Raw genomic sequence first — 13,538 nt, 5'->3', positions numbered from 1 at the left:
TTTAGATCTATGTATTTTTAATTTTATTAAAAAATTTGGCATTCTCTACTTCATAGTTTATAAATCTGCACATTTGGCATTCTGAGCAGTGTCTTGATCAAGTGCAGAAGTTTTTGAAGGGTGTTCAGTGGTTTTTGGTTGGGGTTCAGAACTTTTTGTAGGGGGTTCAGAGGTTTTTTAGGGTGTTCAGTGGTTTGTGGTTAGGGTTCAGAAGTTTTTGTAAGGGGTTTAGAGGTTTTTGTAGGGTGTTCAATGGTTTATGATTGGGGTTCAGAGGTTTTTGTAAGGGTTCAAAAGTTTTTGAAGTGTGTTCAATGGTTTGTGGTTGGACTTCAGAAGTTTTGTAGGGGGTTTAGAGGTTTTTGTAAGGTGTTCTGATGAGTCTATTTTATATATATTTATTCTCCGTCCCATGGTCATATTTGTGCTTATTTGAGCTCTACAGAGCTATTTTTATTATTAATATGCGTTTTCTAGTGTTTTTGTAGAGTTGGTATTATTTTATTGGAATTTGCAGATTTGTGATAATTCTAGAGCTTATTAAACCACTACAAAGATATTAGAGTCGGAGCGTTTTTTATGACTATATATTTTAAGCCCAAGACCGAGTTAAAGAAATTTAGCTCGATAATTAAGGGCTTGATAAATGAGAAGGTTGAAGATTTTATAAGTTATTATTACGGACTAACCGAAGAAGAATCCAAAGTTAGAAGCCCAATCACATTCACGCTCAAGAGCCATGCGAGCTTACTCCAAGCAATTGGGCCCGATTATTTAAGTAAATTAGTAGCTGGACGCGCTTTTCCTTGGGCTTTACTTCAGATTTCTTTAAGTCGGTTGTCTGCGACTTTAATGGGCTCCTAATTCACGCAGCTTGGATGATTAGCCTAGTGGAATTAGAGTTTGACTTGTAATCAAACTCCTTTTCCTTTAAAAGGAGGTCAGTAGGTAGTTTTTAGTTTGGGGGAGCTTTTTAGTTACTTTAATTTTAGTCTTAGTTTTGATTACAAATTCTTTCCGTAACTTCTTCGTCAATTTTGTTTCTTTCCGAGACTTCGTTTTAGTTTAGCTTGAGATTTCAGTTTACTTGCTTTCTTGTTTTGTTATTACTACATTAATTTGCTTATCGTTATTTTCTTAATTTTGTATTTCATATTATTGTTTTTATTATGCTTTATTTAATTGCTTTGTTTAGTTTAGTTTTAATTATGCAAGAGTAGTTTAATTCTAGGGTTTGTGGGGATCCATAAATAATATGAAAGGGTAATTTATTATTGTTGATTGTCAATGCTAGATTAATTTCCTATTGATTGATTTAATACTATGCAATTAGATTAGCGCTGGTTTAATTGTATGAGTTACGCAATATTGATTCGAGATTCGAGAGATGAGAATTAATATTAAGGCTTAGTTTCAATAGGCAGATTAATTTATAAATGGTTAAGTCGAGATTCGAGAGATGAGATTTAATACCGGTAAATTAACTCTGTGGTTGTAATACGTAGCGAAAGCCCTTTATGATCTGATTAATTGATACATTGATGATTGATTAATATGTTTTACCCTGGAGTATTATTTATTGGTGAACCTATGCCCTAGGCCTTTTAATATTTGTTTTCTCCCTACTTTATTTTCCTTACTCATATTCTTCGTAGTTCAATCTTTAATCACAACAACATTGGTTACCCTGATAATTTAGATTATAATAATTAATTAGGAGTAGAAAGACTTGTTTCCCTGTGGACTCGACCCTACTTCCTTATCTGCATTAGTTAGAGGACTTAGGTAATTCTTTTGATTTGGGGATACGACTTTACCCTGTCATGTTCAGTGGTTTGTGGTTGGGCTTCAGAAGTTTTGGGGGGTTCAGAGGTTTTTGAAGGGTGTTCAGTAGTTTGTGGTTGGGGTTCAGAGGTTTTTGTAGGGTGTTCAGTGGTTTGTGGTTGGGGTTTAGAAGTTTTTGCAGGGGGTTCAGAGGTTTTTGTAGGGTGTTCAGTGGTTTATGGTTGTAGTTCAAAAGTTTTTGTAGGGGGTTCAGAGGTTTTTGTAGGGTGTTCAGTGGTTTGTGGTTGTGGTTCATAATTTTTTGTAGAGGGTTCAGAGGTTTTGTAGGGTGTTTAGTAGTTTATGGTTGGGGTTTAGAGGTTTTTGTAAGGGTTCAGAAGTTTTTGAAGGGTGTTCAATGCTTTGTGGTTGGGGTTCAAAAGTTTTATAGGGGTTCAAAGGTTTTTGTAAGGTGTTCAGTGGTTTGTAATTGGGGTTCACAAGTTTTTAACAATTGATTTTTCTTAAATGCATCATCTAATTTCTTCTTTTTTGGTGTTCAGACGCTGAACATTTGACTAATTGTACTGTTCAAAAAATTTAGAGTTCAAGATAGTATTCAATTCTAAAAATTAAAAATCAAATTGCAAATTTAAACAATAAATTACTTACACATCTTCATCCTCTTCAATTGGAGCATATAATTTTGATTTTCTACAAATAAAAATAAAAATAAGTCAAAAAGACAATTATGTAGGAGAATATAATTTCAATTTTACAAAGTGTTGAATTATATTAGCAAATTTAACATAAATGTAGGAATATCAAAGAAGTTTACGTGATGTTTATCTTTTTGAAGGTGTTTTTGTGTGTTTTTTGTCTTTTGCCATGTTAGATTGCAGGTTTTTAAGAGAGCAAAATGGTGAGAGGAGAGAGAAAATACAAAAAAATTAATTAAAGAAGGTTTTTAATTTATGAGAAGAGAGAGAAAATTTTTAAAATGAAATAAAAAAAATAGATTTGACAGTTTTTTTTTTTTTTTTTTTGAACTTAAATAGATTTGATTGTTGGAGAGAGGAGAAACTAAAAAAAAAATAATAATAAAAAATAAAAGTAAAAATAAAAAACTAAATTTTGTGGGCTTCTTTTATTTTGGCTTCCTCTGTTGGGCACATATTGGGCCAGGTGCACCTATTTCAAGGTGCACCATGGTGCACATAATACTAATTGTAAAATATTCATTTCAGCTCAATTCAGTTCAGTTCAGCTCCAATCAATTCAGTTCAGTTCAGTTCGGTTCAGTAAATGTGAACAGGCCCATAATAGTAGAATACGAAAAGAGTATTTGATACGAAGTATTAAAATAATTCAAGTGATGGAGAAAAGAAGAAAAACAAGTCTTGAACAATTTTGACTTAAACTCGATTATACCTTTTTATATTTTGAAGAAACTCGATTTTTGATTCAACATTATTTGTTTGTTAGCAACCACAAGAATGTATAACTAATACTAAAGTAGAAATTGCTGATATCATTCCCTTCCTAAATTGTACACATGTTATGCTCTTATATAAAAATATTTCCCACCTAAATGTATTGATGACATTATTTTATTATTACTCCCTCCGTCTCAAATTACTCGCAATGTTTTGACTTTTTGCACTATTCACACATCTCACTTTGACCATCTTTTTTAGCTTTTATATAAAAGCCAATGTAATCATGTAATATGTTGTTGGGTCTATTTTAATATATAGTTTCTTAATATAAAATTTTATAGCTTATATAATTATATAATAAAAGATATTAACGGTCAAACATGTGCATCGGCAAGCGTGTTCAGTCAAAATGTTGTAAGTAAACTGGGACAGAGGGAGTATTATTTTCTTTTGTGCTAAATCCTTCCATCTATTATGCCTAGAAATAGGACTCCATATTAGATATTTACCAATCTCAAATTAAGGACTATTCCCATTCCCCCCCAATTATTGATACCCTTACTGCTTTTCTTCTTTTTCAATTGTGTTATTTCGTTGCCCCTTTCTTAAATTTTTATGCCTCCATTGTTATTTCAATATTTTAATTTTCACTTATTTTTTAATGTGTGCAGTTATTGATTCTTTAATTTTATAAATTTGATTAATATTCAATGTAATACAATTGTTTTAACTTTAAAGGTTTTTCAATTAATTGTAAAAAATTGTGATGGTTTCAAATTTGTAATTATTAATCAATTTCTGTTCTTTTTGTTAAACTGTACATCGTACGAAAGCAAAACTAATTCTAACTTTAATCAAACCGAGATATTTTAAATGTTTTGTTCCTAGCATAAACCTTCAAGCCTGAGCGCGAATCAAAAATCCTTTCCAAACCTGACCAAAATCCAACCCGACTTTTGATCCGTATCTAGCCCGATTAACCCTTCGATCAAAGCTCTACTTGTCTACTTCACCCCAAGTTTCCTTTTTGATGGCGTATGAACACCACAAGTCTTGCACATAAAATCAACCAACAATGCCTTTCAACAACCCCAAGAGTGGGCCTCTTCCCTCCCAATCACCCCATCAGCAATACAGAACCAACCATTTCAATTCTACAGATTAGATAAGCCACTCCTTCTTTAAAACTTTCTCTCAAAAATCCATCAATATCTTCCTCAAATTTCTCTGCTTCATTGATTTTCCCTCCTTTCTTTGCTCAAACTAACAAGAACAAGAAAAGAGCAAGAAAACCCCAAGAATTAATTGCAGAATGAGTACTGCTTCTTTGTGCCAATCAACTCTTCAATCTCAGATCAATGGGTTTTGTGGGGGTGTTCAAATCCGCAAGCTTCAACCTTCTTCTTCCAACCCCAATTCTATTACCTTCACTAGGTATGATTTTTATGCTTTTTACGTTTTCTTTCATCTGGGTTTTTTCTTTTGAGCTTTAAATTTGATGGGTTTTTCAAGAAATTAGGAACTTGTTAGAAATGGAACGCATTGTTATGCATTTATCGCCAGTTAGTTTGATTGGTGTTTGAAATGCTCCAATTATTAAGTTGTAGTTATTGACTAGTTCAAAAGTTTGCTTATGATACAAGAAACGTTAAGCATTAAGTGTAAGAACACTGATCACATGTGATTTTGTCATGAATTCCGAGATCAATGCTTTGTTAGCAAATGTATTTATTGCTTATGGAAGTACTTACTGTGAATGATTGTTATGTTGATTTGTTTAATTTTGAAGATGAAAAGCATTTGCTCTGGTAATTTCATAATTTCTGACAAGAAGGGGAGTCTGCAATGTTGTGTGTATGATTAACTGAATGTTAGTTCAATGAGATCAGAGATGAATTTTTTCTAAAGTTTAGAGGATCCTTTAGATAAGCTCTTGGCGAATTCCTAGGACTTGGTGCCGACTTGCTTCTCAAAGGACTTTGTATATATATATGGTTAAATTGGTGGCGTAATGGAATTGGATGATGAGATGGATGACTAATATGCCGCTATATGTCTATCGATGATCTATATAAGTAACGAAGCACTATTATCTAGCCTGATAAATGCATAGTTAGAAGTAAAATTTGTATAAATTCTTTATGTGGAAGGGCAGATTTTAATCACCTCAAAGTGCTAGCATACTGAAAGAAAAAGCAAAGCAAAAATTACATTGTATGATACAATAATTACACAACCTGCCAAGTGGAAACTAAGCACATCTATGATATTCCTGTGCATAATCATCAATTTAATTTTATGTTCACGGATATTGGCTTCTTTGAGGATATGTTTGTCCTAGAATATTCAAGTAGTCCAGACTACTATAGTCCTATAAGTTTGGCATGTGAAGTATATTATTGTGATGGTGAAACACAGATTCCATTTATAATCTTTTTAATTTCCATGTTTGTTGTGGCAGGAGAAAAGTTCAAACTGTTGTGAAGGCATCTCGAGTTGACAAATTCTCTAAATCTGACATCATTGTTTCTCCATCAATTCTTTCTGCTAACTTTTCAAAGCTGGGTGAGCAGGTACTTATTTGAGTTATTTCAATCTTTTTTTTTTTTTTTTTTTTAATTTTTTTTTTTTTTTTTTTAACATATAAGCATTTAGATAGCCTTTATTAGCTTGATTGCCTATCATCATTCTAGCTATATTAACTTAGGTGATATTCTCTTACAAATCTTCCCTAAGTGTTATTTATGGAATATCAATTGTATCTGATGTTATGTGTTCTTGACTTCTTGCTTGTAATACTTCTAGGTAAAAGCAGTTGAATTGGCTGGTTGTGATTGGATCCATGTTGATGTGATGGATGGTCGCTTTGTTCCAAATATCACTATTGGACCTCTGGTGGTCGATGCTTTGCGTCCAGTGACAGATCTCCCACTTGATGTGCATCTGGTAATTTCTCTTACAGGCATACCACATTTTTATGATTCATTTTGGGTAATATGCTTACTTGAAGTTGATTTGTTTGTAGATGATTGTAGAACCAGAGCAGCGAGTCCCAGACTTCATCAAAGCTGGTGCTGACATAGTGAGTGTTCACTGTGAGCAGTCATCCACCATTCATTTGCATCGGACTGTAAATCAAGTAAGTTATTGGAATATTGGATAAGCATTATCTTTCTAGGCTTATGTTTCTTCTTCATTCTATTTATTTAATTATTTATATATTTGCTAAATAATGTTATTATATGAATATTCTCATTTGGCACTTACTAGATGCAAATTCTTAAAGATAGGTCTATTTAATAAGATGGTTCGAGTAACCCCATATTAAAGTGTCACTATTCCATGAGAACTTGTCCTCTTTTCCCATGCCCATTAAAAATAACCCATATGTTGGTGTAGCTTCATCTGGCTTTAAACACGTGGCTTTTACAAGAGGAATGCACCTTAATTTCTCTTCTTTGGTGAAGAATGATTCTTGAATGTGATTGCAATTGGTTGCACTTGGCCACTTGTACCAAAAAAGGAAAAGCTAGTCAATGGTAATTTACCTTTTACACTGTAAAAACCAAAATAAATATTGCTACACTTAAGCCATCTGGTAAGTTTCGCTAGATGGAATCTCAACAAGGAAGAGCAAGTAGAAACCATGCAAGAATGCTTCAATGAAGAATTGAGAATTGGGAGGGTCAAAGGATGTATTGAGTATTAATCTAGGCACTGACCTCAGTCAGTTGAAATTTCATAATTCTGCTTAAAAAAAATTTCCTATATAATGGTATTATCCTTTAGTATTCTCCTTCAAGGAAATTGGAGTTAAGACATTGTGGAACATGGGTCACTTGTTTTCTGGAAAGCCTTTCTCTAGAACTTGGCTTAGAAGAAGGTCTGAGATTTAACATCTGTTAAATCTGCTTAAAATTTACAATGTGCCAAGCAACTGTTAATTGTGACAATCTTATGCTTGCCAGAATTATTTACTGAAGGTTTTTAATAAATTAATCATCCAGTTGATCATGGAACTCTGAAGTTTAATATTGATACTTGACTGAATGTATTGGCTACTTATATGAACCCCATGGAGAAGATGTGCTCTCAGAACTTTGCACTAAAATTAGGATAAGACAGAAAACTTGTGTGACACCAAGGCTGTTGTCCTGTTGTCTCCAACCACTACACTGCTACACAATACTTCCTTGGCTATCTCGCTCGTATACCACTATCACCCAATCACCGCCCACCCCCCACCCCCCACCCCACCCATGGCACCTGCAGGTCCAGCACCAATGAGCATAATTCTAGCTGTGAATATGTTCAAATTAGAATGTCCCAGATTACATAGTCGATTTTGTAATAAATTATATTCTTTGTTAATTATCCTTCGTAATACATACCTTAAAAGCCAAACTTTCAGTTTCTAAATTAAATTTATATGCTTCAGATCAAGAGTTTGGGCGCTAAAGCTGGTGTTGTTTTAAACCCTGCAACCCCGCTAAGTACAATTGAGTACGTGCTTGATGGTAAGTCAGTATACTCTTGGTGGAATGGACTGAAGTCCAAGCTTGACTCTTTAAGACTTGACTTTTTAGTTGGTGTGTCGTATGAATGGGATATCATAAGGCAGGGAGAGTATGCATAGCCTCATGCTGTCCTGTTCTTATTTTCCTGGCACCTGTCCAGTGTCCTGAACGTGATTGCAAATTCATTTAAGCTCCCTCAGCAGGACACTAGATGGATGTACTTGGATGATTCTTTATGCAATACAACTTACAAGGTGATTGTTAATAACAGTGGTTGATCTGGTCTTAATAATGTCCGTAAACCCTGGTTTTGGTGGACAAAGCTTCATTGAGAGCCAAGTGAAGAAAATCTCAGATCTAAGAAGAATGTGTGTAGAGAAGGTATTTGTGAAGTTGCTTCATTTTCCTTTATTTCCTTTAAAAAAAATAGCTTGATATCAAACAACTGTCATGAATTCCCATATAATTGGCAGGGGGTGAACCCATGGATTGAGGTTGATGGTGGAGTTACTCCAGCAAATGCATACAAGGTAGTTTTTATTTTATTTTATTTATCTATTTTTTTTGTTTAATTTTCATTAAAAGTTTGTAGATAAAAGCAAACCTATCGAAAAAGTCATTTAAGGGGCCAAGAAAAAGAGGCAGTGCACTTTTCAATTGGCTCCTTGTCAAATTGAAATATAGACGACTAAACCCAAATCTTCTGTTGCTGGTTGTTTCATAGAGTATATAAACCAATCCTGGGCTTCTACCATCAGCTTAAGCTTTTGGTTGAGATGATCCTTCAACAGTTTGCTTCAATTAAAAATTCATTGCAATTTTCATCCCATCTTGACTAAATACAAGCCTTGGCATGCTTGCAACTGTGTTATGTGAAGGTACTTTAGCTGTCTCTCTCTATTGTTATTATAGGCACTATGAGAGGCCAGATAGGTTGCTATATTTTTAACAAATGAATTTCAAGAACCTTTGAAACTGTTAAAGATGTGAATATATTACGATGCATGTCCAGGTGACCTTGTCTTTAAAAGCTACAGGGTATGTTTAGTGCCTTGTTTTTTGCTTTCACATGGCAAGTTAAGGCCCACCATGTAAGGTCATAGGTGACCTAACCCAATGGCAGCACCCCCCCCCCCCCCCAAGCCCCCAACATGTCTCATTCCTTTCATTTGCAGTATCGCTTCCTCTTGCTTGAGACCTAGAGTATAATTTTTTTTATTGCTAATATTACTACTACAATCTGCATATTGAACCCCAGTGTTATTTTTGTTAGAATTGGCGAACACAATGATTTTTTTATAATTCTGCAGGTCATTGAGGCTGGAGCCAATGCTTTAGTTGCTGGTTCTGCGGTCTTTGGAGCTAAAGATTATGCTGAAGGCATTTAATATACTGCCCTTGTACATTTTTCCATTTGTATAATTAGCATCGCTTCATCTTAACTCTTTGAATTGAATCTTGTGCAGCTATAAAAGGGATTAAGACCAGCAAAAGGCCAGAACCTGTTGCAGTATGAGGTTCCAACTGTAAAATTTTGTTGACAATCAAGACCTGGATTCTTAATACAATATCTCCTGTATGTTCCCTTCTCATTTCTTTTTAGATGTTCAGCATAAGTTCTTTGCTAGTTCAAATACATCCATTGTGGATGATGGATAACTTGATGGATTAGTTCTATTGACCAATTTCCTTTAAAGGAAGACTATTTGACTTTTCATTCTTTTCACCTTTAAATAAAAGGTAATCGTGTGGAAAAAATGAGCCTCTGTGCAATTACATTTTCTTAAACTAAATAAGATGACGTGAAATGTGGATGTCAACTAGCTTGGTCAAAGTGTATCAATGTGGGATTGCCCCAGTCAAAGAGACAGGGGGAGGGGGTGGGGTTGATTACCTAGACTCATTGCCCCTATAAAAGCGCTACTCTTATTTATCTGTGTATGATGTAGTATGTGCAGTCGTGGTATAGGAGTCCCTGTAAGTTTCATTCAATAGTCTATAAGGTTTCTATTGTGGCATCTGGCATGTTATGGATTGTTATCAAATGTAACATCTAGAGTTGATAAGATTTAGACATTAGCATACTTATGGTCCAATTCTTTTGATGTTAATGTGTATCAAAACCGATTGTGGCATGGAGTCCTGCTGTGAGAGTTCCGTAGAATAGTCTATAAGGCATTTATTCTGGCACGCTATGGGTTGTTATCAAATGTAACATCTTGGGTTCATATGATTTAGAGACATTAGCACACTTATGCTCCAGCTGTTTTGATCTTAATTTAATATGTATCAAAATCAAGTGTCTTCTCACATTACTTTCAATTGTTTCATATTCCTAGGTCTCGAGCAGATATATATACAGCAGGTGTTTGGAACCATTATTAATGCTTGAAGATGACGTTCAGCAAGAGTGCTTGTAGATTAGAACTCTGTTACATAGTATTGTTTTACATAAGCCTCGTTTATACTAGATTTCTTGGTACATTAATAATTCATAAACATCTGTACAAATATTGTTTTGGATTGTATCTACCAATAAGATGAAAACTTAAACCCAATTTGTGTACTCTCATGCTTGGTCGTTCATAAACTTTTGTTATTTGATTTCAAATCATTTCTAACTTACAGATATAACACCCAATGAAATTACGAAAGGAAAAAACAGCAATTCAATCTGAACTCTGTACATTCTAAACAGTATTGTTTCCAACGCAATCACTTGTAATTTGTTTTTTTTTTTTTTTTTTTTTTTTTTTTTTTTTTTTTTTTTTGACATCAGCATCATCGCTTGTAATTTGATGGCTGAAATTAATTTCACATTCTCTCATTAAAATTATGTAAACTTTGCGACCAATACGTACCCAAAAATTCTTTTTGCTAGTGAAAATAAAAGGGGCAGTATAATTTGTAACAAGCAGCAACAGCAAGCCGGAAGTAAACTAATAAAAACTTACAAATTGCCAGCACTTCCTTCCTCAATACTGAAGAAAATTTGGTTACATTCCGGATGAGGAAGGAGGCTCTCTAGGTTCACTCAGTGCTCACTAAATATATACAAAACTAATTCCACAGAACTCAGCAGTATCCGACAGTTGACAATTCATATATACATCAGAAGTATTCAGAACAACAAATTCTAACATCTCTTCTACAAACAGGGCAGGAGCTCCGTGTCACAAGCCACTTATCCACACAATGTTGGTGAAAAGTGTGTCTGCAGTGAGGCAAGCTCCTAGCCGTATCTCCCACTTCAAATTCCTACGCACAAGTTTATAATCAATCAGCATTATTCTGTTGCTGGGAAATCGATATTTGGATAAAGCATACTGTAATTGCTTTTTCGTTATTATTGGGGTGAGCGTGAAAAATTAAAGTAAAAACTGAGTAAAGATAGACCTGCAAACATATGGTGCAACAAATGTTGTCTGCTCCTTTGTTAATATCCAAGATCACATGGCATGGCAACTCCTTAAGTGAATCCTTAGATAACCCTCTCGCAGCAACATCACCATAAATATCATAAACATCGTCATAAATAATGTTGGCGATGCTTGCCTGTGAGTTTGCAACGAAATTCATAAATTTCAAATTATACAAAAGACAAAAATGAAGCCAAAGATCTCTCTTAAACACTTAATTAGTAGGGACAATGACGTCCATGCTAGATGCAAAGTTAGCATATTATTCTCTATCTTGTCAACAATCAAGAAAGAGACCGATTTATCAAATAATTTACAACACTATGATTTACCTGCCAATAGTACCCAGTAAGCACCGCAGGTGGTAATTGTTCCTCGACAAATCTCCCATGGAGTAGCTCCTCTATGAAATCAGCCTGAAAACAAAAGGCAATTAAAACAAAGCAACAAAAAAAGTGCAAAAAATCGAAAAATCTCAGTTTATCTTGAAACTGGGAATAGGAGAAGTCGATTTAGAAAACAAGGCGCCTTTCAGCACACACGGAACCCATGAACTATTCAACTCATCATAAAGCAAAAAAAGAGGCCAGATTCATTTTAACCTACTACGAAATTAACATTTGAGGAAAGGAATTAAAAGATAACACACATGATTTTCAAGAACCCGATGGTAGTCCAGAAACACCTTACATACAGTAGCCTTTAAAAAAAATAGGTATGAGCTTCTGATTTCTATATTGTATATTCTAATATCTCAGGCATACATGTCTAGGTCTTCAGAATATCATAAGAAACAGATGAGTTCTAGCATACTAACCATGGATGAACTAAGTGATCCAGATTGCTGTGAACACCAATAAGCACGAGAAGCCTCCAAAACCTCCACAGAAAGAACAGCACCTGCCACAGCACCCAACCCTGCACCTCTGAGTAATCCATTATCAGAAGCTCTACCGGCTAAAGCTCCAGTAATGGCTCCTGTAAAAGCACCAGCTGCAGAATACAAAAAAATCAGAGATATAAAACAATATCATATTGCCATCATGTCGTCTATATCAAAAAATTAGACGGCCAGCAAACATTAAAACTCCTACCTACACACAGTATTCCAGGAAGTCATGAAAAAGACTTCATGGACTCATTAGTGCAAACACAAATCATAAACCAAATGGCCTAATCGCCCAAATGTATGGTGGTAGATTTGGGAGCTACATGTGCATACATTTACGACAACAAAGAGTGAAAGATTCCGAAAAGATCATAACTTACTTCACAACAAATCAGAAGTAGGTAACAGGTCAGTAGTTGGAAAACATAAATTTTCAAAATGTAAGAAACCAAAACAAATAATCACCCTGTCAAAAAAGAATTGCAGCTACGATTATATAATACTTACAAGTATAATTTAATTAGTGATGTGACAACTAGATTTAGACAGAAACCATATCTCAAAGTCCCAATTATGAATTTAGGTTCAATCATCAACCCAACTTAAGAATTAAGATCCTTCCAACCATATGCTATTAAACCAAGTCACTAGCTCACTACAATAAATTATTATCTATAAACAGTGTTTATAATAACATAATAATCATTGTAGGCGCAACAGTTAAATTTAAAATAAAAAGCTCAAAATCTTTGACTAAATCTTTATGCAACAGTTACAAACTACATATGACTTCCAACAATCACAACCAACACATCATTTCAGTGATATCAAATAGCACATCTCCCATCATTAGAACATCAATCTATACAACCAACATAACAGATCTACTTATATAACAAAATCAAAATAAAATAATCAAAATCTCAAATCTTCAAACCAAAACAATCTCAATAAAAAAAGACTGAATCTTTTGAAAAAAAAAATTTATATTTAAAGAGAGAAATGAAGAATTATACCAAGAGCAAAAACACCAGTGAGAGCACCAGTAACAGCACCACCAATAAACTTGGGAATATATTCATAAACTCCAACACCAGAAGATTCAAAAAACCCATCTCCAAAATCCTCCATTTTTAAGATTAGGTGTCAATGAAAGAGTCGTTGGACCCAATTCAGAATTCCCAGAAAAACCCTCAAATCTGAGACTGAGACTGAGACTGAAAGAGAGAGAAAAACGAGGAAAGAGTTACAGGTGTAGGTGGGGTGGTGGTGGAACCCACATCCATGATAATGAAAACTGAGTTATCATTTGTACGAATTTGGGGTGCCCAATTTGTTTATTATTTACAGATCCACAGAATTTAGGAAGCATTAAAAAGCTGATAAATTTAGGTTGCTGTTGTTAAATAAGGTACCTCACATAACATGACTCATTCATCCCCGAATTTTATGTTGATACTGTGTTGAATGATGTAATAAAGTCAGAGTTTTTTAGTCTTTTCGGTAGGAA

General features: G+C 34.3%; 2 protein-coding genes across 2 annotated transcripts; one reads left to right on the top strand and one right to left on the bottom strand.

Annotated features, from left to right (window-relative positions):
* Window positions 1-4,337: 4,337 nt before the first annotated feature.
* Window positions 4,338-10,278, top strand: LOC145596539 (ribulose-phosphate 3-epimerase, chloroplastic). The gene is made up of 10 exons (XM_081652715.1): window positions 4,338-4,637; window positions 5,665-5,776; window positions 6,009-6,149; window positions 6,229-6,342; window positions 7,642-7,720; window positions 7,992-8,101; window positions 8,194-8,250; window positions 9,031-9,100; window positions 9,187-9,296; window positions 10,060-10,278. Exons 1-9 carry the CDS (start codon window positions 4,516-4,518, stop codon window positions 9,234-9,236), a joined length of 855 nt encoding a protein of 284 aa, XP_081508841.1. The 5' UTR covers window positions 4,338-4,515; the 3' UTR covers window positions 9,237-9,296; window positions 10,060-10,278.
* A 323-nt stretch (window positions 10,279-10,601) lies between these two features.
* On the bottom strand, window positions 10,602-13,513 carry LOC145596540 (NEP1-interacting protein-like 2). Its single transcript, XM_081652717.1, has 5 exons — window positions 13,045-13,513; window positions 11,957-12,132; window positions 11,472-11,555; window positions 11,117-11,275; window positions 10,602-10,978 (listed from the first exon to the last, which is right to left on the bottom strand). The coding sequence occupies exons 1-5, from the start codon at window positions 13,157-13,159 to the stop codon at window positions 10,832-10,834; spliced, it is 681 nt and encodes a 226-aa protein (XP_081508843.1). The 5' UTR covers window positions 13,160-13,513; the 3' UTR covers window positions 10,602-10,831.
* Between the last annotated feature and the right edge of the window lie 25 nt (window positions 13,514-13,538).

Source organism: Chenopodium album, chromosome 20, assembly GCF_948465745.1.
Source record: "Chenopodium album chromosome 20, dcCheAlbu1.1, whole genome shotgun sequence".
Lineage (NCBI taxonomy): Eukaryota > Viridiplantae > Streptophyta > Magnoliopsida > Caryophyllales > Amaranthaceae > Chenopodium > Chenopodium album.
This window is presented reverse-complemented; position numbering and strand designations above follow the sequence as displayed.

Excerpts from the sequence above, each read along its gene's own strand:
- LOC145596539 (XM_081652715.1), top strand. The coding sequence starts at position 4,516 with ATGAGTACTGCTTCTTTGTGCCAATCAACTCTTCAATCTCAGATCAAT. Across the intron at positions 6,150-6,228 it reads TCCCACTTGATGTGCATCTG|ATGATTGTAGAACCAGAGCA; the intron begins GTAATTTCTCTT and ends ATTTGTTTGTAG. Across the intron at positions 8,102-8,193 it reads GAAGAATGTGTGTAGAGAAG|GGGGTGAACCCATGGATTGA; the intron begins GTATTTGTGAAG and ends TATAATTGGCAG.
- LOC145596540 (XM_081652717.1), bottom strand. The coding sequence starts at position 13,159 with ATGGAGGATTTTGGAGATGGGTTTTTTGAATCTTCTGGTGTTGGAGTT. Across the intron at positions 11,556-11,956 it reads GATCACTTAGTTCATCCATG|GCTGATTTCATAGAGGAGCT; the intron begins GTTAGTATGCTA and ends TTTTGTTTTCAG. Across the intron at positions 11,276-11,471 it reads TTACTGGGTACTATTGGCAG|GCAAGCATCGCCAACATTAT; the intron begins GTAAATCATAGT and ends GCAAACTCACAG.